Source organism: Psittacula echo (assembly GCF_963264785.1).
Source record: "Psittacula echo genome assembly, chromosome: 2".
NCBI lineage: Eukaryota > Metazoa > Chordata > Aves > Psittaciformes > Psittacidae > Psittacula > Psittacula echo.
In genome coordinates this window covers 53,414,882-53,441,357 of record NC_137737.1, presented here as the reverse complement: position 1 = coordinate 53,441,357, position 26,476 = coordinate 53,414,882, and the positions used below count along the sequence as shown (strand labels likewise).

The window sequence follows — 26,476 nt, the reverse complement described above, 5'->3', positions numbered from 1 at the left end:
CCACCACCAAACCAACACATTTTAATGACATTTTTATTTTAATGTTTAAAGCTCAGCTAGAATTTCACATGCCCTAAATGCAGGAGAGGTTACCAGAATGCCAGAGCTGAATAAAGTGAATTTAGGACTACATCAAGGCCATGTAGATATCCTTCTTTAATTTCCATCTGAACAGATTTGTACTCTCAAACAAAACTCCCATATTGAATGCAACTGTGAGTATACCTGGAATGTGATACACCACACAATTTTGAGAGGTGATTTAACCTCTGAGTGATAAAACCCAAAGAATAGAAAGTACTGTGGCCTGTATCTTCACTGTGCCCTTCTGCCCAAAAAGTATGGTCATTCAAAGCCAAATCTCCTCTTCTGGCAAGACAACATGGATCACACCAAAACTGCATAAACCTTGCAGAGGTGGCAGCATCTCTCAGGAGGCAACTTCATACAAATACTAAAAAGGGTCTTACTACCTGAAAATTGCTGAAATTTAACATATACCGTATATTGCCTTTAAATAGCAGGCTCTCAAGAAAGCATCATCAAAACTGTTCAGTCACATTAGGGAATTAAAAAAATACTCTGTTCTGCATAATTCAAACTTTGTATTTTTTCTTCAGAAGCATGTTTAGAGAAGCAATGAAATACAACAGAGTGGAGCTCTTTAGTCAGAACTCTGCTGGGTCAGATTAAAGGTTCATCCAGCCCTGTATGGTCAGTGTTAGAAATAGGATAAACAGATGCACAGGGGATATTAAAGAGCAGGGCAAACATACGATACTACCCATGCGTCCCAGTACTTTCAGTTCAGGGCTTCCCTGTATGAGCTGTGATTCCTAAATATTTAGTAATTCTCCATTTCTTTTGACCAGTCTGCTCTTGACCTTACATTTTCGGCAATCCACAACATCCATCATCAAGGACTTCTGTGTCACTCTAGACAACTATCTGCTGTGCAAAGAATCACCTCTTTTTATTTTGCATCTAACCCTTAAAAGTTTCATTTGATGACTTCCAGCTTCCTGCATTAAAAGAAACTTCACAGTCAGGATACCCTCCCCATGCCACCTATGATGTTAAAGCTTCTTATCTTCTTCCTCCAATCTCTTTTACAGACTCAGGGGTTCTAGATTACTTAACTGGAAGGTACTGCAGATCTCTGATCAACCTTTCTGCTGTTCTGTGAAACTTGTAAAGTTTTACTACATTCATTTCTGAAGTTCAGATACACTTTCTGTAACCCTATGGAAATCAGTCCACACTCATTTCTCTAAAAGTTTCTAACCTCACCAAGCAGACCACATGTGCTCAAGCAAAGCTTTAGCACATTGAAGCCACAAGCTCAAAAATTCTCTCTTCACTAAGCACACTCCATTCTCAGTCCCTATGTGCAAGCAGACTCCATATGCAGCATCCCTAGCCCGTGAACGAGCATCTAATCCAAAGGTTAGACACATTCACAGGGATCATCTCCACAACTACAACTTCGGGATGCTGCAAGTCCAGATTTTGCCATTTAAATTGCCTGTACTTTCCAAGAGCTGTGAAATGGAAGCAAAGGAAGAAATGATGAATGAACAAGCAGGGCCAGAGAGTGGGCTTCATGTGTGAGGAACACGCAAAGTGATGGAGAAACAGGACAGTTGACTGTGGGGAATAATACAGATCACACAGAGAGCCAAAGGAAGCAGGAAATGAACACAGCCACAGCTGACAATGAAAATGAGCAAGAAAATGGAGAAAGGGGCAAGAAGAAATACCATGTCACAAACATCTGCCTAGGAGCCACAGGACACGCAGTGGAGGAAAATGCAGACCAGGTGAAAAAACCAAACAAGAAACCTCAGCTGAGTGGACACTGAAACAGTGATTAGAACTGATGAGTGGGGACTAGGATTACAAAAGTAAAGAGAATGGGAATATGATGAGGAGTCAACAACATGAAAAATTGTAACAGTCTGGCAAAGAAAGCTGGAGACAAGAAGAAAAAGGAAAAGGTGATATTCGGGAAAAAACGAGAGAAGACACCATAATCACTCAACACTGGGACAGAACTAAAGGTCCAAGACTCTCACAATTGCCTGTGATGAATATGTAACTGTGCAAACCTCTGACAAAGTAGGCATCCTGTCCACTTGTAAGCTTGGTCTCTGTGGGACACTGCGTAACTAACTAGTATTCCTATCAGTCCTTCAGCGTGGTCTGATAGGCTGCAAGTCTTGAAATTTTGCTCAAGGAATGCTTCCATCTGTCTGCCATCTCTGAGAGGAAAGAAAAGCTGTCCAGCCAACAGACCTGACCTGCCAGTGCTATTCTTGTTGTTCGCCAGCAGCAGGACAGACCCAGGAGGACACAAACAGCCTTAGTAGGATGGGAGAGAGAGACAAAAAACTGCCTAAAAACATCTAAGAAAGTCTTAAAAGTGAGATACCTTCAGATACCTAGGGGACGTGGTCAAACAGGGCAGGAGACATTGCTAAGAACAGTTTCTGTGGTTGGACCATCTTTTGTAACAGATTAATTCAAGAAGCAAAGGTCCATGCAAGCTGAAGGTCCAGTCGTGAATGTCACTGATCATGGGTGTCAAGTCCCATAAGGCAGAAGTTCAACGTGACAGCATTAAACACATTGCAGTCACAATGTCAATTGTTCACCCTAAGAAAAAGGCAGGATCAAGGCTGACTGTGAAACTTTCCTTTGGCCCCACTTGTGCGATACGCCTTCTGTGCTTCAAGAGAGATGCAGACCATCTGGAGAAAACTCAAAACAGCAAGAAGAATCAGAACTCAAGAAAACATCATCTACAAAGAAAGTATGAACAAATTTGGGGGTTCTGTTATGAGTAAAAGCATGCTGGGGAAATAAAACAAGAGGCTTTTGCACAAATCTGTCCTTGGCAGATGGTACAAGATGTAATGGGATAAACCCAGGACAAGGAGAGTGCAGGTTTGATGTGAACAAAGTATTTCCAACAGTAAAAACAAAGAAGAGACTGGAAGGGACTGTTTAGGGAAGATCTGGAGGTTTTATTATTGGAAGATTTAAGAGCAGTTTATGTAAACTTCTGTCAGGAATGGTTGCTGTAGATACGGGCCTTGGAAAAGAGGTGAACTACGTGACTTCCTGCCCTAAGTATCTGAGGTAGGATTGCTTTAACAATGATTCATCATAAATTCTTCTTGAGGCAATTTCCCTAGGGGATGCATGAACATACAGGACAGACAACCAGTAAAGACTTAACTCTTTTTTCAGTGTGGTCTTAAGTCTTTACCTACTGGCAACATATACATTGTGCCCTGAAAGCCAAATCAGTAATTTCACTCTGGCCTAGGCTGGTCATTGATATAATGCTGAAATATTAATTCACTATTATTAATTTCTTTTGTAACACAAAGGAATGCCATCTCCACTTTGTGGACATGGAAGTCAACTGCTGACTTCAGAGAAAAATCTGTAAATGCTTACACGGATCTAGATCTGAAAGTGTAAAGCAAAACTCTGCAATGATTTCACAAGTGCCCTGTTTCGTGCGTAAGGTCCATTCTCTGCAGAAAGAATTCTTGTAGAAAAACATTCATGTAAACTACAATATATACATGTGTAAACTACAAAATACATGTGCATGAAAGAAATAATCAGTCTCAGAATTAATCTTAATAGTGGTATCTCCTAAAATATTATCTTGATTTTTTAACAGTTTTTAAACCTATTATAATATTAAATGTTTTCTCTAACTCCTCCCTCCTTCTCCTTCCATCACTGCAGTGTTACTCTGTCCAGATTATCTTATCTCTCTGCCACTCCACAATTTCTTTTTTCCACTGAGTATTGCTCTTGAGTGTTGCAAGTTCTGTAATGTGCTTTCTGTGAAGATTAAAGTAAAAAAAGATAAAGAAGTTCACTGTTGCTTTTTCACCATTTTCTTTGTTCACACCATCAACAGATGTTCACCAACCACTTCTTTTCAACAGTCTATAGCACCCCCACCCCCCATTCTCCAGACTCCAAATTTGGTCTAAGCAGCAGGAACAACAAAATAAGGGGGAATAGTGCAATTGGTCTGGAATGAAAATTACGTGCTTTGTCCAATTACAAGTGAAGCAGGAAAGGAGGAAGGTGTGTTGCCAGGGTTTTTCTGTAGTTTTAGCGACAGTCTCACAAGAGCAGATATTTAGCAGACCAAAGTACCAAAATCAAAAAAGCTGTGTGAAAATCTCAGCTTCTGCTTATTTTAAGAATGTTCTGTCTTCATGATTATGGCAAAAGAACTGAAAATGTGCAATTAATGCAATTTATAGTCTCTGAAAGTAGCAAGTAAAATATATCAAAAGGTGTTTTGTTCCTCTATGAAATTGTGTTTCTGGGCCATTCTTGTTAGCTCTTAATGCTTAGAGCTGACAATGTGGGAAGCAGAGGAGGAAGGTAGAAGTGGGCTCTGCTGTAAGGCTCAGCTGGTTTCTGGCTGCTTGCCTTCCTCATGGGCTGCACTTCCCCTGCTCTCTGCAGGCAGCACAAACCAAGGGAGCAGATTCCTTTCGAAGAAGCTGGATTCCACTCAGCCATAAGTCCTGGGCTGACAGAAGCTTCTCACAAGGCTTATAAAAAGAAAAAGGGAACAACCAAAGGAAAAGGCTCCAAAACCCATGACGCTCATGATATATAAGAGCTGGCAGCATTACTTTTACCACTGCCAGGCTTGGTAGTTTATCTTTGCTTGATGTTATTGCACCTCCCCACATGTGGTCAATAATTCACTCATTCCTTCTGTGCATACACACACACGCCTCACCCCTTTCAGCCTTCCTACCCCAGTATGGCTCAGATAATTTATTCTAATGTTTTTTAGCACAGTGGTTTTCTGAGCATTAATCCTATACCCATTATTACATTCCCTGCCCCAATCCTATTTGCAGTTAATAGTTCTCTTGGACTCCCCCATCTCCCTGCTCAGAAAGAATCCAATATTGACCATCTCCTCTCTCGCCTTTCTCTTAAATGTTCTTGTTTAGCCTCAGTCTTAGGAAGGATCCAGAGAAAAGTACCACACAAGCCAAGCTTTGGCTAATCTCTCAGTTCTATGACTGAGGTCATAGAACCTCATGAAGTTCAACAAGGCCAAGTGCAAGGTCCTGCACATGGGCCAGGGCAATCTCAAACATAAATAAATGCCGGGTGGAGACTGGATTAAGAACAACCCTGAGAAGAAGGACTTGGGGGGTGTTGGTTGACGAGAAGTTCAACATGACCCAGCAATGCACGCTCACAGCTCAGAAAGCCAACTGTATCCTGGGCTGCATCAAAAGGAGTGTGACCAGCAGGTCAAGGGAGGGGATTCACCACTGCACTCTAACGAGACCCACCCCTGCAGTCCTGCGTTCAGCTTTGCAGCCCCCAACACAAGACGGACGTGGACCTGCTGGGAGTGAGTCTAGAAAAGGCCATGAAGGTGATCAGAGGGCTGGAGTACGTCTCCTATGGAGACAGGCTGAGAAAGCCAGGCTTGTTCACCCTGGAGAAAAGAAGGCTCCAGGGAGGCCTTAGCGCAGCTTCCAGTGCCTGAAGGGGCTGACAAGAAAGCTGGAGAGGAACTTTTGACAAGGGCATGTAGGGACAGGACAAGTGGGAGTGGTTTAAACTGAAAGAGGGGAGATTGAGATTAGTGTTCAAGGCCGAGTTGGACAGGGCTTTGATCAACCTGATCTAGTGGAAGGTGTCGTTAAGGTCTCCTCCATTCTACGGATTTTGTGAAATCCCCATCCTAGTTCTGGTATTTCCTATTATGTTGAAAATAACTATTCTTCAGTAGCAAATTAATGATTTAATGTAAAAGCCTTCATCTTATGCCCTGTGTCCTGTGGTTCTCTGACTCCTTTATCTTCACTACCAAAGACAGAAATCCAGAATTATCTTACACTCAACTGAAAAAGTAATGCAAAAGTAGCTCCGCCTACACCTGCATCTACTTCTGGTAGAGGCTTTAGTTGTTTTTTGTGCTCCAGGCAATTTCTGCACTGTTATAATATACTTATGTATAATGTTATATAATGTACTTCCATAATTCTCCCATGTCTCATACACCTGAAGTTATTTCTAAATATATAAATACTTTCATTGGATTAAATTAGTTACACTATAAAATAGGAACGTAAAAGCTTACTAAAAGAGATGAAGCTGATGAGTATGAGTTATTTGGAAATCAGCTTCAAAACTACTTCCGCCAGTTACAGGTTTAAAGTCTCTATGCAGTCACACTATCATAAATCTTGATACATTTCCTCCCACCGCTGCAAAACCAAACGTCAGTGTGCGTTATTTCACACGTTGTATTTTCTCCTAAGAGAACAGTGAAGTCACTCAGAATACAGTCCTCCTACCCCTGCACGACACAGTGACAGTGTCAGCACACCACAATGACACAGATGATTGATCAAGAAATCACAGATCCAAGAGGCTTTCTTCTGCTAGGTTTCAAGACACAGTGCCAAAAAACCCTGGACATCTTTGTAATGAGGACATCAATGACTTCTACAATGAACACCAATCCTGCATCTAAGCCTGGAACAAAAATTACCTGGGGTTACAGAAACCTTAGATCTCTAATACATTTCTTTTCAAAATGTGAGACACAGAGTCTGATCACTGTTATTTAAATTAAAAATTAATAGTACTTAGCTTTTTAATGCTTTGATCAGCCAAAACAATGGGCCTTATTGGCCTTTCCTTCTTGACTAATCGAATTCAACACTTTCAGTTGGAAGTAAAAAGTAAGTTGAGGGCAAATAAGGGCTGTTCAGAACCAAGGTTTTTTAGGAGACTGTTGTCCAGCTTTTAAGAAACAAGTTCATGGTGAAAGAAAGTACTGTAATCAAATATTCATGATAACAGCAAGAAAGAAACCTTGAGAAGAACAGAGAGCAGATGAAACAGCACTAAAACTTTTGCAAATCATCCAAAACAGGGTCAAATAAATAACAAAAACAGCAGTTCAGCTCAAAGCCCTCTACGTATTTACTGCAATTTAATACCAGCTTTGGAAAACTCCATTAGGAACAGAAATTTTAGTGTATTTCATTCAGGTATACGAACAACATCTATTTAACTGAAATTCTCTGTGAGAAGTGAACTATCTCTTGGAACCTAAGAAGTGTGAGCACGTAAAGCATGAAAATGATATATGTGGCAAGCAGATGAAGTAATTTTTTGTACATGGAAAATACGCTCCGAGTTGGATTAAAAGAATATGATGATGATTCTCTCCAACTCTGTCAAAATATAATTACACCTTTAACCATCTGGTAACTGGTAACAGCAATCTCTGCAGCAGTAGAGACCCACTGCTGGATTAAAAGCCGTTATCAGGGCTTCAACAGAGCAGCTCACTAGGATTCTGTGACACTGTTTGAAAAGCGATCACAGACAGTGTATTCTGGTTTCCCTCAAATAATGTAATTAACACTTTCACTGGTTTTGGGGTAATTTACTGTGATAAAAAGATTTTTAGATTACAAACGTTTTCTGTATTGTAAATTCTGAAATAGGGAAGAACACAGTAGAAATGACAAGAGATTTGTTCTACTTTGTTCCTGAAAATGCACCCATACAAGCTGAAACTTAAGAAATAACTTTATATGGACTTGCTAGTACATCATTTTCTGAGTAGGAAAGCTTCAGTAATCACATTTTATCTCCTATCACTTGCGGTTTTTAACTGAAGCAATTAATATGCTGTAATTCAAGGGTTTACCAGCATAGTTTGCAGACAACGCTCAATGAACGTGCTTTCCACCTTGCTCTCCCTATATGCCAGTGAAGCCATCAGTCTCAAGTGCAGGGGCTGCTGCCAGCACTCCAAAGCACCAGCAGCCTGTCCCAGCCCTGCGCCCTGAGCACTCTGCTCTCCATTATCTGGCTCCCAGCCCTTCCCCTGACTCACCACCCGCCTCCTCGCTCACCAACCTGGGTTTAGCTTCCACACCCACAGAGGCGGTGGAGCATGCAGACTCCTCAGACACTGAGTGCTGAAGGACTGGTGTTAGCTGCTTGGTGCTGTCCACTTCCGTTTGGGCATCCTCTTCTGCAGACTGCTCTTTGACTTCTGTTTAACAAGTAAGAATAACATTTATTAATTTATTTATGCTATAAAAACATCTGTGAGCTTTCTGTTGTGCTGCAAAGATGCTTTTTACTTATAGACAGATCAACCAATGTAACTATGTTCTCAGACACAACAAAACCGAAAGAGGAGGAAAATACTATCCTTTACATCTAGCTAAAACTTGAAATTGAATGCTTATAAACCTATAAAGTTTCATATGCTTATAAAGTTCCAAAACACAGCATACCATTGTGAACTAAAGATGTTCAGTAAGTAATGAGGAGTGGGGCAGGAGAAGCATTGTTTAGTGACAACCTTTTCATACAAGGCTGCAGTCCTAGACACTCTCATTCTCCCTGCATCTCCTCTTGTGCACATGCTCTGTCATCCCTGAACAAACACCAGGCTGAAGCACACTCATCTGGGGTATAATGAACATTTTTTAACTCCCAGATTAGCTTTAACTTTTATGAATTCCCTGCAGTAGTTCATTCCTGATTATACTAACTCTGTGCTGGCATACGATTGAAGAGGTGAAGGAAGGAAGGACATGGTTTATGCCATGTTAAACTTCATTATGAACTGCAGGAATATAAGCAATTTTTGCGGCATCCTTTTAATTTAATTAGTTTTTAGACGTCACTATATTCATCTACAGCTGACAATGATAGTGTTTGCCAAGAAGGTTTGTTTCTGCTCAGAAACATGAAACACTGTGCTGCTGTCTGCATAGCTTAAATCTTATTCCCATTTGGTTTCCTCCCTTGCGCAAAGCGAGTCAGGGATTTGCCAGGAGGACATGGTAATGTGCCACTCCAGGTGCATCAGAACACACAGGAACAAAAGTCAAGGCTGTAAAGCAATAACATCTGGTATTTCCACACTTCTCCATATTTTGATTTTGAAACCTAAATACCATAAAAATCATCAGACTCTGGCAGATATTCTTCAGCATGTCCAGCTTAAGACACGTCTCCCCCTGTCAGTGTCTGTGGCTGCCTCACGAGCCAGCTTGTGCCCAGGTAGCCAACGTGGCCAACAGCATCCTGGCCTGGATCAGCAATAGCATAGCAAGCAGGACCAGGGAAGTGACTGTCCCCCTGTACTTGGCACTGGTGAGGCTGCATCTCAAATACTGTGTTCAGTTCTGGGCCACTCACTGCAAAGAAGACGTTGAGGTGCTGGAGTGGGTCAGCTCCAGCACCTCAATGGCTGGGCCGGCTGCGAGGGCAATGAAGCTGGTGAAGGGTCTGGAGCATAAGTCTTATGAGGAGCAGTTGAGGGAAGTGGGCTTCTTTAGTCTGATGAAGAGAAGGCTCAGGGGGGGCCTTATCACTCTACAACTACCTGAAAGGAGGATGGAGTGAGGAGCTGGCTGCCTCTTCTCCCAAGTAGCAAGTGATAGGAGAAGTGATGGCCTCAAGCTGCACCAGGGGAGGTTTAGATTGGATATTAAGAAAAATCTCTTCACCAAAAAGTTGGGTATCAGAACAGGCTTCCCAGGGAACTGGTGGAATCACTGTCTCTGGAAGTGTCCAAAACCTGTGTAATGTGAGGCCCTTAGTACATGGTTTAGTGGTGGACTTGGGGCTCTGGGGGGTAACAGTTGGACTTGATCTTTTCCAAGGCCTTTTCCAACCTACTTGATTCTATGATTCCATGATCTGTCCCACAGCAGAGCCAGACCAAGGACCTGTGCCTGGGTCACCTGCCATCTAAAACCTCAGTGAGCACAGGTTTGAGCTGAGAGGCCTTTGAGATACATAACAGCTCTTTCAAAGAAGTCTGGTTAGAGTAAAGCAACAGACTATTTAGAAGATTCAAGTAGAAGTTACAGTCACTTTTTAAAAAAAACTAATACACAGCATGTCAAAATATCATCAAATATTGCAAAGGATAAATTATTCAAGTGGAGAGATGGATGGTTAGAAGAATCTGCGACACGGGTGGGAGTGCGCAAAAACCTGCTATAAGCTTTAATCTTATTTATAAGATCAATAAAGGAGAAGAAAACTCTCAGAAAACAGAACTGCACAGCTTGGTCTGTAATACTGAAATTATACGCCCGCTACAGCACATGGAGAAGAGGAAATCTTTCTTGTTTGATGTACAGAGACTGAAGTAAAATTATTCTTTAACCCAGAGTGACCTCATTTAGAAGATAATGATGTAATATTTAAAACCCTCAGTGAAGGTCCCTGAAACATACTAAAGAGAAACACAAACTTAAAGAAGAAATTCCCTGTTCATGACTGGGTGTGCCAAATGTTCATTTGAGCTGGTGTAAATTGAAACTGCTTCCCTAACTTCAGTTAAGCTGTTCAGTAACATATACCTGAAACACTGCTGAATATCTGAAACATCCAGAAATGTTTGAAAACCAAATGGCTGGTGTTAAACCCATTATACCAACCTATCCTTAAAAAAAAAAAAATGCTGGACAATCACTTGATGCCAAATGAATATCCTGTTGGGAAATGCATCCCTTGTAGTAGTAAATGGCTCTGTACAGAAAACAAAACAAAATAAATCACAACCCCACGCCCTTAGTTTTTGGCACATCTGAAAAAACAATCTCTGCAGTCACTCCTGGATGAGGATTCCCAACAAAGGCAGCATCCAGCGGAGCCGTTCACCATGGTCTGTAGTGCATTTCCAAAGCATGTTGGATCTGAAGGATAATTTTATGCAAGTAACCCCCAAATTTCTACATACAATCTCAATGAAGAGTGCAAAACATAACTACCTATAAGACAGGCAGACCTCAAATCACTAACACCAAAACCCGCACCACAGTCCACGACAACACCACACCAAGTGCCCAAGGGAGACCACTACAAACTGTGGCCTTGTTCTGAACCATCTCAGCAATTCTATTTAACCTAGTTAAACTCTGACAAAGGAGCTCTGCAGTACTGTGTATCTGCAGAAACTGTCAAATAAGGAAAAGCCATTTACTCTTTGCCAGCTTTCATCTCATTATACATTAATGGGCACCCATTACACTGGAAAGCAAAGTTCACGGACACTTGCTCATTCTCAAGAACTCTGGACTATGTGAGAAGACACAGACTGTTTACCACTACACACTATGACTACACGAGCTTACATCCTTATGGTGCTTCTTTCCCTGCTGTTTGCTTCTCTAGAAAAGAAGAGACCCAAATTATACTAAATGAGACAAACAACATCTCAACTGCTGTCTCTGCAATAAACCAAACTGTGTCTCAATATGCCATTGGAAGACTGAAAACACGGTGCTCACCAAACAGAATGAAAATAGCGTTTATGTTAGCTGAAGTATCGCACGCACAACTTGGTGAAAGTTTTCCAACACAAGATTAAGGAAGAACAGAAGTAATGCATTTTATGAGCCAAACTCCTAGGAGATGGGAGTCCGGCACTGGCATGGCAGAGGGACCGCAGATACCCTCATCGCTGCCTCAGCGACATTCCTGGAGGCATCTGGCACAACACACCAACTTCTTTTCACCGAATTTAATGAACATTCATCAGACTTGGTTATGGCATCCTACTTTGAAGCTTCTGGGAGTGAAGGAACCATGAATGATTAATAAATGTGAAGCTCATTTGCAAATTCATATTTAAGGCTTTATTTTGCATCCTGTTTTCATGACTGTTTCTGTCACAGTGAAGATCTTGCCCATATATAATAAGTTGGGGGGGGGGGAACTGATAATTAAAAATAAAAGACATTATGTGCACAATGCCAAGTGTCTCCAAGTTCTTTTTTTATGTCAGTATCCTTTACTAAAGCATTAGATAAATACTGGGAAACACAGCTTTTAAAGAAAAACATTATTTGAATACTTTACATCAACAGTTCTTCCTCACCTGACTGGTGAGGACAGAGAGGTCTTCTTATTAAAGCTAAAGGAAATCCCTGAGAGTGTAAGGAGTTAAGCTCTCTCCACATGGGCCATCAGAAGGGTTGAGACTTCCATAAGCTTTATAACTTGGGTAATATTTTTTAGAATTCTTCCCTGTGAGGGTGGTGAGGCACTGGCACAGGTTCCCCAGAGAAGCTGTGGCTGCCCCATCCCTGGCAGTGTTCAAGGCCAGGCTGGATGGGGCTTTGAGCAACCTGGTCTAGCGGAAGGTGCCCCTGCCTGTGGCAGGGGGGTTGGAACTGGATGATCTTTAAGGCCCCTTCCAACCCAAAACCATTCTGTGATTCTATGATAACATCTGCAGGATTACAGCATGGTTGAGGGCGGGAGGCAGCCCAAAGGTCACCTTGTCCAACCCCCCACTCAAGCCAGACCATCCAGAGCCAGCTGCCCAAGACTATGTCCAGGTGGTTTTGAGCATCTCCAAGGATGAAGATATACGAAATAGTAGGGAAAAAAAACCCCTCGCCTACCATAGATGGGGAGAGCTATGCAGGGAAGTCACTGGGGTTGGCAAGATCTACAAAACCTACAGCAAGATAAGGAGATACATATGTGGGCTCTGCTATGGCAATCAGGCAAAGACGACACCAGCATATCCAAAAGTTGTTGGGTTTTTTTGAAGTTAGAAACTACTTTCCAAGTCAAAACCTGAAAATACTCCAGAAGTTCTGCCATGATAGAAAGAAAATCTCTTTTAAAATCTTACGAGATCATGTTCAGTATACAGTGACACTGAAAACAAAAATCAAAACAGCTGTCATAAACAAACTATTCTACTGCTGCTTAAATGCAACAGGGTGACTATTTAACCAGTTTACTGGTTGGGACTCTGCTGCCAAACCCACTGCTAATTTGGCAGACAACAAAAGAAATGTTATGACCTTCCAAAACTTTCAATAGGAACAGAAGGTGTCACAGGCTGGAAAATACCAGTATCACCAAACACAGCAGGGACATTCCAGGGATCTCAACTGTTGCTTACTGAGGTGTTCTGCAAGAGGGATTGACAAGGTTTTCACCAGCACATGCAATTGTTATTTCTGCACAAGGAAGGGATGGTGCTATGTCAGAAATGACAATGGGACAAAGGGTTTCACACAGCCCCATAGGGGTCTACAGAAGTACAAGCAACACCAAAATGCTCTAGTTCTAGTAGTTTAGACAGATTAAGAAACCACATCAGTGTAGCAACGATACAAAAAGAAATTTTAACAAAAGAATGTAAGTTATGAATTTAAATGCCTATCCAGTACTACAATTACCAAGTTTCACTCACTGTGCCAGTTTAGGAACAAGTTTCCACCACTCAAGAGTTTGTAATTCTTTTACTGATCCACAATTTCATTGAAACATCACCTCTCCTGCCAGCGTTTGAGCAATTCACTGGCACACCTCACATGCACACGTTTTAGAATGGACACACTGTGGCTAACCAGTCCCTCACGAATCGCCTGCAACCCTTTCAGACAGCAGTGAGCCAAGCCAAGGTATACTGAAAGACAATCACGCAGAGCGTGATGGCTGCAAATAGCTGCCACCATCACTTGGGCTGCACTGAGTCTGTAGGCACATACTCTTGCCTAAAAACACAACCATAGGAGCGAGAGGTGAAAAAAAGGCATACTGAAGTTTGAGTGTGATGGTAGTAACCCCATGCAAGAGCCACTTCTGTATGGACATGGGCATAGTTTCTTCACCTTAAGTCAACACTGTACAATTTTATTCACCACATAACAAAACGCACAACCACATCAAAAGTGTTTTGTTGGCATTTTTTGCAAGTGCTGCGCATGTATTTTCTTTTAAAACCACCACTTACCTATTTTTTTCTTCTCTGAAGGACATGGCAGCGATTTACTCACTGCGACAGTTGTTATATGGAGATGAGAAGAAAGCCTGCAGTTGTTTTTTTTTGTACATCTCGATGTGTACTTGGATACTTTTCATTCCAACAGAACTCCTATTTGTTACATGCATTTTACACAGAAAATGGCTTTGTTCAAGTTTTGTACTGGTTATAAAATAAAAATCAGGTTTTCAGTGTAGGACCATTTAAACTGTAATTTCAGTCTTTCTCAACACAGAACACTGAATTATGGATAACCAACTCCCAGTGATCCGCGACCGAGAAACTTCCTAAGCTGGCAGTGGTATTCAACAGCACTTCTCTGATGATTCTTCCATGAGTTTGTTCAGGTCTTTTGGCCATGTAAAATTTTTCATGCCCAAAGCATCCAGCAGCAATGAATTCTACAATTTAAGTAGATACCAAGTGCAAACACAACTACTTTTTTGCTCTGAACATCACCAGATGTCCCCTGATTTTTGTGATGCAAATCAAAATAAATCATCATTCCTTGTTCAGTTTCTCCATACCACTCATCATTTTGTGGGACTCTATTAAGTTCCTCCTCAGTTATATCATTTCAGCTTGAAATGTTTTACCTTAACTGATCCCTGCACAGAAGCTATTATTTACTCCTTGTCGTACTCGTTGGCCTTTCCTGTACTTCCCCAATTACAGCTCGTCCTTTTGGAGAAGAGGAAGCAGAACTGCACATGGCGCTTAACACGCAGCCGTGCCAAGGGTTTATAAAGCAGCAGTAAAAAAACTACACTGATGCTTTTTCCCCCTAATCCCTTTGCCAGTAATTCTTAGAACTTGATTTCCTTCTTGGACTTATAAAAGCTACTGCAGTTCTCAGAACTATAGTACCACTTGCTCTAGTAGCAACACCTATTTGAGAGCAATTTTTGTTGGATTTTTCCCCTGCATGTTCTTTTACATGAACTACTACTGAATTCAGGAGTCATTTCACTTGCTACAGTCACGTCTTCAGTGCCTTGCAGGTGGGCATCTCTTTATTACCCTAAGAAAGTTTATTTTACCCACTGCTTTCCTACCTTTTGTACCTGACTTAGAAAAGGGTTACCAGGGCAGATGCTGTGGGACTCCAACACCAGCCTGGTTTATTCTATGATTTGAATTAGGTGGGACTGAGGTTTGAATTCCTCTAATATTTCTTCTACCAAACTGGAGAGTTGGCCTCAGCACAGCATGACTAAAAACTAAGACAGGTCCATAGAACTAAAACATACACAAACCAGCACTGTTTCCAGTGAGGAAAAGAGTGTACTATTTCAATGTATTTGCCTAGTAATAACAGTGCATTTCACCTATCATGGCTTATCTTCGAGGAAATTAACATGAAGTTCAACAAGAAATCACCTGGCCAGGCAACATCACTGGGTCTGATAATAACCTTACTAATGACAAGAGTACAGTATCAGTTGATAGGATCATACAGGCTCTTTTATGCATTATCAATTCTGAAGCCTCCAAACACCATGGGGAAGTAAAGACCTGTTATTAACTATTAATTTAAGAATTAGTTGACATAGTATAGATAGTAAACAGAATACTTAATGGATTTACTATGAGTTTGCCAAGAGACTCAGAAATTAAACTGAACTGCAGTTCTCCCAGATCAGAGTCTGAATCTCAACATTTTTATGTAAGAATTAAAGACTCTAGGACTAGTTGGGTATTTCACAAGTGTTCTTAAAAGAAAAGTAAAAACAAAAGAAGGCATAATCAAAGAATTAACACACAGAATTCACTGTCAGTCAAGTTAAATTAGAACCAAGATAATACAAAGCATAAAAACTTGCAGAAAGTAACAGAAGATGAGGAAAAGAACCAGAGGCCAAGTCTTCATTAATAGACTTGGCTTCATTAACAGACACCAAACCTAAGGAAAGCTGACCAGGACGTATTTGTCATATTTTGTTCCTTTAGATTAACAGGTTTATATTGGCATGTACGTGTATGCACAAACCCACATGCTTCCCAGACTTCTGTGGGTTTTGGCCATTGAAGACACTCATTCTTCAGAAGAAAAATTTACGGAGAGGAGCAACACAAGAGGACCTCCAGGAGAACGCAGTATTCTACAACAACCTGTATTTTACAGATAGCTAGAAAGGTGGAAGATGTTGATGGCTGGAAGGTCTTGACAGGACCAGAGGCAATGGGCACAAACAAACACAGGAGGTTCCCTCTGAACATCAAGAAACACTTTTTTGCTGTGAGAGTGACCAGAGAGCTGGCACTGCACTGGTTGCCCAGGCAGGTTGTGGAGTCTCCATTCTTGGAGATACTCAAAAGCTGCCTTGAACATGTTCCTGGACAACCATCTCTGGGTGGCCTTGCTTGAACAGAGGACTGGACCAGACAATCTTCAGAGGTCCAGCCAACCTTAACCATGCTATGATGCTGCAGGTGCTAAAATAATGGGAGGGATGGGTAAACTCAACATTGGTTGGGTAGGAAAATTACCAGTGCAACATCACTGTGAGAACCACAGTGAAGAGAAATGAAGGAACATACAGCTGGAAAGGCCAATATGAAGCTCAGAAGCAAAACAGACACTAAGGGAGGAGCCAAGAAATCAGCAAGAGAAACAGGGCTTGGTGGGTAAAGGAAAGGAATCTGTCCTGAGGTTTACAAGAAGCTAGAAGTCTATTGATTCAGTAGAAGTACTTGCAGCACCTTTTTTTTTAGGAAAATGTTGACTTAGGTCCAAAGAGATCTTTTTTCCAAATTCCAGAATTTCCTTTTTCCAATTCCAAATCTCTTCTCTCTTTCCATCCTTAAGAATTCTATGTTCATTTATCCCAAAGCGAACATAGCACTTGGCAGAAAATGGGCAGGGCTCAGAAACCACTGCAGTTGGCGGCGATAATAACCCATACTGAAATGATCAGAGCAGCACACAGCTTACCCTGCTCTGCTTCCAATTCTGCCTCTTTTCACATAAGAGATTACAGAATTTTGTTAAGGGTAGTAACTTGTTTCCCAAACTGCAATTAAAACAGCCATGCCTTGGCATTATAAAAGAATTACTTCAGGAAGAATTTCTGCCTTTTTTTCTTTTTTGAACAAACATTTGTATAATATTTAGTATTTACATCCCCTTTTGCTTCCCCTCCCCCAGAAAAGATTTGACAGCTAGAAAATGTCTCTTTATTCTAGATGCATTATATGGGGCATCTCTTTTTCTTTCCCTATGAAGAAAGTTCTCACCACTCCTGCACTGCTCCCTTCCTAAAAGTTGAGCTCATTATACTGAATACAACATTAGTACCATGGACTTCTCTCATTTTATGAAAATGAATTCACAAAAAGGCACCAGTAATGCTGGACTCCTTAAATAAAACAAAATAGAAACGACCTCCCAAACCCAAACAAACAAGAAATAAAAACCTCAGAAAGTAAAAAAATCCCGGATTATTCCCAACACATGAGCCAAACAATGGAAAAGAAGCTAGAAATACAGAGACTTAAAGTATGTCAGAAGTTGCATGTCAAGATGTTCAGATGATCTCATTTCAAGTTTTGTAATACTACTATATTGTGTTCTGGTTTGCCAACTACTACAGCAAATTGTTGGCAAGTCCACTGTTTGCAAGAAAACAAATTAAAAGACCTTTTTAGTCAAAGTAGAAATACATAAACTAGAACAGAAATACACTTCAATTTGACTAACACAGCTTTACATGGAGCAACAAACTAGAATTGCTCCTTCTCCCACACTTTATCATTAACACAGGTAAGTGCTTAGAGTAAAAGTTTTAGAGGCAGCAGAGTTTTCAATTAATATGATTAAACCTTTATCAAGACATGTGGTATTCAACTTTTAAAATAACATAATTGCAATTCTGCCTCTATCAAATGGCTCACCACGATACTGCTCTTCAGGTCTTCTGGTTCCCCCTGTAAAAATGCGATTTCAGACCTATGTATTTTTACCAAGCTTTTTTCACTTAAGAGTACACTTTGCAAAACTACGTTGGGCTCTCACTGAAGTGCACCACTTCCAGCAGCGGAGTCTTTGTCTAGGAGGATTTCTAGCACAGTGCTCCTCTGCTGCCTGTACCTTTAGAAAGAAGCATCAGCCCTATCTGACAGCCAGGATGATTCTGATGAGGAATAATGGAGAGACTTATCTATATGTACTCTCGAGCCTTAAAATAATTATGTGTCCCTCTCTCCTCCAAAGTAAAAACTGCTCTCAGATCTCTGCTGAGGAACTCTGTTAACAATTACATGTAAAGCCAAAGAAATTGCTGCTATCACTAGATTGCCTCCATAAGGGTATACCAGCAGGTTTTAAGCTTGAATTTCTTTTTGGTTTGGATTTAAAAAAAACAAAACAAAAAAATCCAAACAAAAAAAAAAAAACCCACATTTAAAATGTACAAAGATTACCACTTACAATCACACTTTCTGTCTCCTTTACTGATTTTCATAAGGCTGCTTCTAGCACATTCGATAGGAGGAGCAATACATGGAATATAGGACACAACTGGAACCAGCCTTCCTTTCTCCTACTCTTGATTTTCTACAAATAAATGCTAGAACTTTTTCACTTTCAACTATAGTAACTGGTAATTACCTACTTGTCGAAGCTGGAAAAGACCATCCAAGTTCACTACCACCAGCAGCTTATTACCAGGGGCACAAAAACAACAGACAGAATAAAACAATGAAACATCCTTGCATTCAGCTCCAATCTGCAGACTCCCTCTACAAGCCATTAACACTTGAATTCAACAAAAGTTGTGACTAAACACTCCAGACACTTCCCAAAGCCTAGTCTTGAGTACAAAGCCTTCTCAGCACCATTCACCATCCAGCAAGTAAGAAGCAAGAGACCAACATATCGAGTCAAAGCTCATCCTGAATCCGCTTGAGAATTTCAACCTCTTTTATGGTTTTCAGCACTGCAACCATATTTCTGTATGTAAAGTGTCACTGCAAAAAAAAAAAAAAAGGCTCTACTTGTTTTCCCTATAAATCCACACTAAGCATAGATTCTTGTCTTAGTCTTTAAGGACTTCACAATTCCACCTCCTTTACTGAGTGGCTATGAGAGTTAATTCAACAACTTCCTCAACTCAGCCAGTATTTCCATGCAACTGCCACCCTAACCACCAACTTCTGCTGTTAATGTCTCTGCTCTTCCTTCTACTTTGCTCATTACACATATAGGACCACCTAATTAAATTTATAAATCCTTATGTCTCAATGCATTTTTAAGGGTTATTTCTGTCAAACCAACAAACTTCAGCCAACTGGCCATGGTTTGTTGGTTTTCCTTCCTGGCAGGTTTTATTCTTCTACACATATTCATCCTGGTTAAAAACAGGCAAATGGCTACAGACATGTGCCTGGCAAAGAGATGACAGTTCTTCATCATGGCCTTTATCTTGTGTGCTAGCTCATCTGCTTGTCTCTTTAGACTCCTAACCTGCCAGAAAAGAAATCACAGACTGTTACAACAGTACTTGGTCCAGTACAATGAGATCCCTCTGGTAACTGAAGCATTTGGGTACTATCACAACAAATATTTACAAGAACAAGAACAGAGATTTATCCTGTTTTCTAAGCAGCAGTAGCAAGCAGTAACATTTGGTTATCCCGATTATCCCTTTGGTATATAATCTGCTATAGTTAGCTAAGATACAAGTCAATAGTAATACTGTATTTTGGCAGGTATTCTAAAAATAGCAGCTACAGCTGCAGAACTCTTTTTTGTTAGATACAGACTTGTAGAACCAGAAAAAGAGCCTCTTCTTCTGTCCTACAAAGCCTACGAAAACACTCCCATTGGACTATTTAAAAGCAGCATGTTCAAATAGCTTTATTTAATATAAATTTAAATACAGAGTTTTTCTTCTATCTGCCCAAATGCACATCTCATACTACTAAACTCTGGAAAAAATTGTTGTCCGCTGAAGTCCTACATAATTAAAACGCATTTCTGAGACAGCATCAACACTGTACTCTCATTACCTGTTTCCACAGTGTTTTCTGTTTCTGCTGCCTCCAAACCATCCATACTGTCTTCATCCTCCACTGCAGTTTTTCCTCTACTCCGAGGCCTGCGAAGATAAGAAAGGAAAGCTTTTTTGAAACTGAAAGCATTTTTTACGTTTTGAAGAAGGTTTTAATTTAAATTAGCATTTAAATAATATAAATTTGAGGGATAAGTGTCAGCACTAAATTGTGCAACACTTAAGTTAACCTGTGATTTGAGTCTTGTATAAATCAGAAGTTTTCTCGCCTTTTTTCCTGCTCTAGGTAATGCTCTCAACAACATACACTTGTATCAGCAGTTGGCCCCTCAAGTTTTTCTGATTATTCCTATAAGAAGAATAGAGTAACAGACTTATACTGATCAAAAAATACACTAAATCAGCAAGACTTTAAGATATGGTCTCCACATAGGAGGAAACTATAGACAGAGATGAGAGAACACAATCCAAAACCCATTCAGTAGTTATGTACACTATAAAATAGATACCAATCCATCCAGAGCATCCTTGGAAGAAATATGGATAATGACATTAAAGCAATTAAATTGAAACATATTATTTTCAGTGAAACCAATATTTTGACACATAAAATAAAATGTTATGAGACATGACTAGATGTCATCACATTAAAAAAGTCATCACGTGAGGACAGCCCATCAAAACTAAATTATCCAACAGATTTGTTCCAATTTCAACCAAGGTCTAATGGAAAGGAGACAGGTTTATGCCACAAACTCCAGCCTTATTTCCCTGCCTGGCTCTTCAGCAACTAATGTGGTGGGCTGTTGAGAAGCCCAAGCATCCAGATTCCCAGCTGTTCAGCAGCCCATTTGAAAAGGAGCCAAGAGCTTGGCACCTTGCCTCCCAAATTTTCAGGCTACTTGGCAACCTGCCTGGTGTGCTGACGGAAAGCCTGGGAGACCCTGGGAGCTCCTGATTCCAAGTACACACATTCTGAGTGGTTTGGGGCATCTCAGCAGTTCCAGTGTCCCAGAGCTCCCAGGCAACCATTCACCCCACCACCATGCCTTGAATCAGGATGCCACGCAAGCCAATACACCAGCACCCTGCTTACCCATCCCGCCCCCCCCGCAACAAAACCACTCTGGTTCCTCTTTCATGAAGGATTCTGAAAGAATCTGGGTTTATATTTGGAGTGTGGGGAAAAGGTTTGTTTGGAGGTTTTTGAAGTGATTAAATCATTCCAAAACCAGCACTTCCTTTTTTTTTTTTTCTTTTTTGTACAGCCAGTCATAATTCTTTAATCTATCCAAATTATTTCCACAGAACCAGAGCTGCTAAACTGGCTATGAAATAAACGCTGTTGTGCAAAGCCTTTCATTCTTGTGGATCAAAGAGGGTAACATGGCACACGCGTTGCTCTCCTGCTACAAGAGCAGGGAAGCAACACATCTTGGGCTATGTAACGAAAAGATCCCTTCATATTGTGTTGGGTTTTGCCTCTGCAAATGAGGGGTTTTGGAAGGTTTGGAGCATCACTGAATCACAGCATGGTTTGAGTTGGAAGGGACCTTAAGTTCCAACCCCCCTGCCACGGGCAGAGACACCTTCCACTAGACTAGGTGGAAGGACACAAAGTTTCTTGCAGCGGCATCAGAGATCATCACACAGATTTCTTCCCATCCATAATGAAGAGCAGGGAACATCATACTCCTTGGATAGAATAGGCTCTTCCAGCAGGGTTGAGATACAACAAGAAAGAGGTAACACTCTTCTAACGCTCAGATAACCAATGCAGCTGGTAAGAAAACAAGAGCATTTAAGTATTACATTTCTCATAGTTCTTCACAAGATACCAGCACATCAGCCAGCAGCAAACGAAAGGGTGGGAATGCAGGTAAGTGAAATCACTTTCCTTGGTGTAGGGATGCTGAAAAGCTTTACAGAACACAACCAGCTAAGAACAGGGATTATTTCTAAATCCTATCCCAATTATTCTTCTACCAACTATCCATCTGCAATGCAAAGTTACAACTTTGTAGTAAACCAGGATTACTTTGAAATAATCACAGACACAAATGGTAATTCCATTTTCTTCAGAAGTACCCATCTCAGTATTCTCCAACACAACCCTGTAGGTGAAGGTCACTGGATAGCAGATGATGATGATTGTTTATGTTTGTTTAGATTTTCATTAAGACTACATGTCATGTATTAAACATCAAACTACCTCACAACGCCTTTTTAAATATTTTGTTTAAACAACAGCAGTGCTCACTCCTTGGACTCCCTACTGTATTTTAGCAACCTATTTAACACTAAGGAAAATCAGAAGTTTTAATTAATTCAACATAATTGCTTCTTTCAGCAAAAGATACAGCTACGTCTGGTGTTTCCTTGCCACTCCCTTCCCCCAAATACTCTACAAAGCCTTCGTAACGCCATGCAGGTTTTAAGTAGAAATGAAGAAGTGGCAGAAAAAACACTGGATTATATAATTAACTTATTTTTGCTAGTTACATTCCTTTCACAGTCATCAGAAGAGATTTTATAGCCTACAAATTTATGTTTGGCTTCAAGAAAAAAATAATTCAAGTCACAGAACAGTAAAATATACACTGTAGTGACAACTATAATTTAATGTTTTCCCAGAAAACACCATCTGAGGTGGCCATATAGCATCCTTAATCATTGCAATCAACATCTGTAATAAGAATGGATTGCTTAATGTTATTTGCATTAAGTTTATACATTTTATTTAATAGGTTTTTCATAAAGCTTTTGGCTAGTTTGCATAACACTATAGATTTTTTTTTTTTTACACTGACAAACATTGTGAATTGTTTATTTTTCTATTTACTTATTCCACTCCTTCTTAAAAGTGGGAAGAGCAACCTGTGCTTCGTTTTTCTCCTGGGACTTGACTTCTTCTTCTTAAGTTCCTCCTCCTGAAAGAAAATGCGAAAAGGCTGCTGGAGCAAGACAGTGGAGGGGGCAGCTTCTGCTGCCTTAAAACAATTACGGAACAACAGCCTGTGACTATTGCCTCTCGCTCACATAAAGCCCTACAGTAGTGAACCATAACTGCTGTCTTGAACATTCTAACCTTAATTCCGTTCTAGGTCATAGAATCCCAGACTGATTTGGGTTGGAAGGGACCTTAAAGCTGATCTAGTTCCAAACCCCTGCCATGGGCAGGGACACCTTCCACTCAAAATTCCTGTCCAACCTGGCCTTGAACACTGCCAGGGATGGGGCAGCCACAGCTTCTCTGGGCAACCTGTGCCAGTGCCTCACCATCCTCGCAGTAAATAATTTCTTACTAATATCTAATTTAAATCAACCCTCTGTCAGTTTAAAGCCATTCCCCCTTGTCCCAGCACTCCATGCCCTTGTAAAAGGGCACTACAAAAAATGATCTCGAAGCTCAATCCCAAACTTTCTTACTAGGAGAAGTAACTACATCATGCTTCTACACATCATTGCAGAGACCCCACCAGCTCACAACAGCAAGTACCAAGCACAGATGAGCTGCATCTCCTACAGCTTACAAACGAGGAACAAAATGTATAGGCAGAGCCTGACCAATACCAACTCTACCAGAAACAACAATAAATATTAGTCAGTCCAACAGGCAGCGGGCTCGGTACGCAGGCTGAACTGCTGCCAGGGTTTCTGCAATTGGCTTCTTGCTTGCCTTTTTTCTACAACAGAGTTCAATTTAGAAGGCAAAACCAAAAGCACGTCTATTTTTATGTTTAAAGGAATGGATCCACTCAGAGAAATATAACTTATTGAAGTGTTTAAAGCACATTCAGCATTTCATGACAAAAAGTCAACAGACAAAACTACACTTTTTTACATATATAGGACTCCTGTTGAATATAATTACTGTCTACAATAACTTTATTCATATTTCCATAAAATTGAGTCATTAGTCAAAATCCTGTGTGACCTACTTCTAAATTTGCTATCAGTTAGTTTCCTTAGCTAATGCCTTTCATTAATCTCCATCTTTAAATACACCATGGTAAACAAAAATCTCATAATTCTTCTCTGGGAAGAAAGAAGATCACCTGAGTGGCTTCCACTGAATTACATGGAGAGTGGTACAGATGCTCAATGCCAGGAGAAAATGAAGACGTGACTTATTCACCTGCCAGGAATCAAATACTACTTCTTGCTTTCTTTCATTCTTTTTAATGTGCCTGAGATTTTTTGCGTGTTTGGGTTTTTTGTTTTCGGGTGATAGCAATACCACCATCACCTGACAAATAAAATGGAGGTCAAAAGTAGATCTCAGATCTTACTCACTCTTTCCACAAAGTGATCAAGACTAAGGCCATGAGCCAACATCTCCTGGAACAACATGAAATAACTGACAAAGCAGCTATCCTCAGCTGCCTGTCACTGCCAGGCTGCTACTTTACGACTACTCAGAAGTTACTGCCAGACACCAGTTCCTGCAAGTTCTCCCTAAGTTGCTACCTGCAAAATCAGGTGACAATTTGTTCAGAACATTCATTGAAACGACTTTACCAATCCAGTACTTTCTGTTTCGGGATTATGAGAACACGTATATGTGAACCTCCCCAGAGCTCCCCCTCTTTCTCAAATGCTGAAACCTCTAGATCATCCAGGAGAGAAACTAACTTCCTTCCTACGCTTTGCAAACTACTGAGCAAAATGATCGTACTAAATACATAAAACAGGGCCAATAACCTTAAAAGCAGTGTAACATCTGGGATACAGTAGCATCCTAAACCAGCACAGATGTCTTGTTAAATGAACATCTGTCCACTGCCGCACCCTGGAAGATGGTACAGAAATGATTTATAAAAAGGTTCAATTAGTGCTGTCGTCACCATGGCTAGTAACGAATTAATGTTCACACAACAGTTACATGAGCGAAAGCTGTTACTGCCTTTTCAAGAATCTTTTTAACACGCGTGCAAAAGCACGTGCTCCCACCATTTCTGAGCCATAAGTACAGCTATAAAAGTTTAACTGTGCTTAAATACAAGTTAGAATACCTACGGTTCAGCTAGTAGCCCCATGTGAATGGAAGCACAGCAAGCAAGAAAGAATCAATTCACTGAAATACCTACAAGGAAAGGTTGGTGTTTTTTCCCCCTCTCTGAACACTACTTGTCAATACAGTCTTTATTACTGCTAAGAGCTGAGAAAATTCTACATCCAAATCTGAATAAAATGAACAAAAACGGCCCTGGAAGCAAGGCAGATGCCAGCCTAGCTAGAATTAATTGCAATAGCTCTAAACATTAACAAGCCTAAAATAGGAAAATTGCTATCATACTGACTCCAGCTTCAAACTGATTCTGACTTAAAAGACTTTAAAAAGGACTTTTTGACAGAGCAACCAATAACAGGTGAAAGTATTTCCTGCACTTCCCTTCACAACATTTCTTAAAATTATCGAAAAAGAAGAACTCAGTATGCACTTTCTTCCTATTTCTTCTTCTACTATATATGTGTATATTAAAGGCAGAAGGACTGATGTATGGAAAAGATGTGCAACAGAAACAAGTGATGCAAAGGTGAAAAAAGGCTGACCTTTTAGTAGTAAGAGAGAAATGAAAGACCGTAGGAAACTGCTTTTGTTTAACATCTACAGAAATAGACTTCAATTATAATCTCATTACAGAACTTGCTCAACCTTCAGTGTCATTATTAAAAGATCCCAAAAATATACTCAATATTGCCTGCTAATCTCCTGGTGCAATCAAAGAAAAGTGTGTATCTTAATGCTTCTAATTTATAAAGCATAATAGCCTTTTTATAAATTACTACATCAAAGAGAAGTAACCCAACTCACATTTAAAAACAAAACGTTGCAACTTCCCATCTTACATCTCCCTTAGCCAGTAATGATCTACAAGACATTATTCATTCACTCAACATTATTCATTCACCCAGGCTGTAACACGTTCAGAGCTGAACCTTTTTTCACATATATATTTTATACAGTTACCACTGAGAGCACTGGAATAAAAAACTATTATAGTCTTTGAGATAGGGATGTCTGAGCTCCATGATTCTTATCTAAACTTTTCCACTACTCCCCTGTGAAAGAGAGATTTGTCAGAGATTTCCTACGCTACCCAAAGAAATGCAAATAGGAGTCTTTGAAAGATTATTTGTACTGAATGTTGTAGGTGCATCTTCGCTTTCATTCTGGAGTACACTCACAAAAAGTTGACAAAATGTAAGCTAATACAAGGGAAGCTGATGAATGCAGAGCTCTTGAAGAAAAAAAGGTTGTCCTAGGCAGGTTCTGAGTAAAGTATTGACATGTCAAAACGAATTTGCCTTGCACAGTTCTAACAACAACACAAAGACTAAATCAGTCCTTTTAAATGAATGTGAAGTTTGGTTCATTTTGGTTGGTATTTTCAACTTCAACTTCCCTGGCACAGTTACCTGTACCATGTGGGTTCGTAGGCCAATACTGACACAAAATGACTTTCCATAGGAGACTGAGAAAAGGCGAATAGGATGTCCTGCCGGCAGGCACTCCTCAGAACTGTCTACCCAAATCAAAGAGGCATAATTACTGTAAACAGGAATGGCATCTTGCTGTTGGAAAATCTCAATCTCAACTCCA

General features: G+C 40.4%; 1 protein-coding gene across 21 annotated transcripts in view; it reads right to left on the bottom strand.

Annotated features, from left to right (window-relative positions):
• Nucleotides 1-26,476, bottom strand: part of KMT2C (lysine methyltransferase 2C) — a 197,699-nt gene that overhangs the window by 127,474 nt on the left and 43,749 nt on the right. For 20 of the 21 annotated variants that reach the window (XM_080610019.1, XM_080610008.1, XM_080610016.1 and 17 more), the window contains 2 exons: nt 19,868-19,956; nt 7,957-8,095 (listed from right to left, as the gene is read on the bottom strand). In XM_080610019.1, the coding sequence (XP_080466145.1) occupies nt 7,957-8,095; nt 19,868-19,956 (228 nt within the window). Of the gene's footprint in view, nt 1-7,956; nt 8,096-19,867; nt 19,957-22,746; nt 22,800-26,476 lie in introns of all 21 variants that reach the window. The other variant, XM_080610013.1, reaches the window with a different exon arrangement.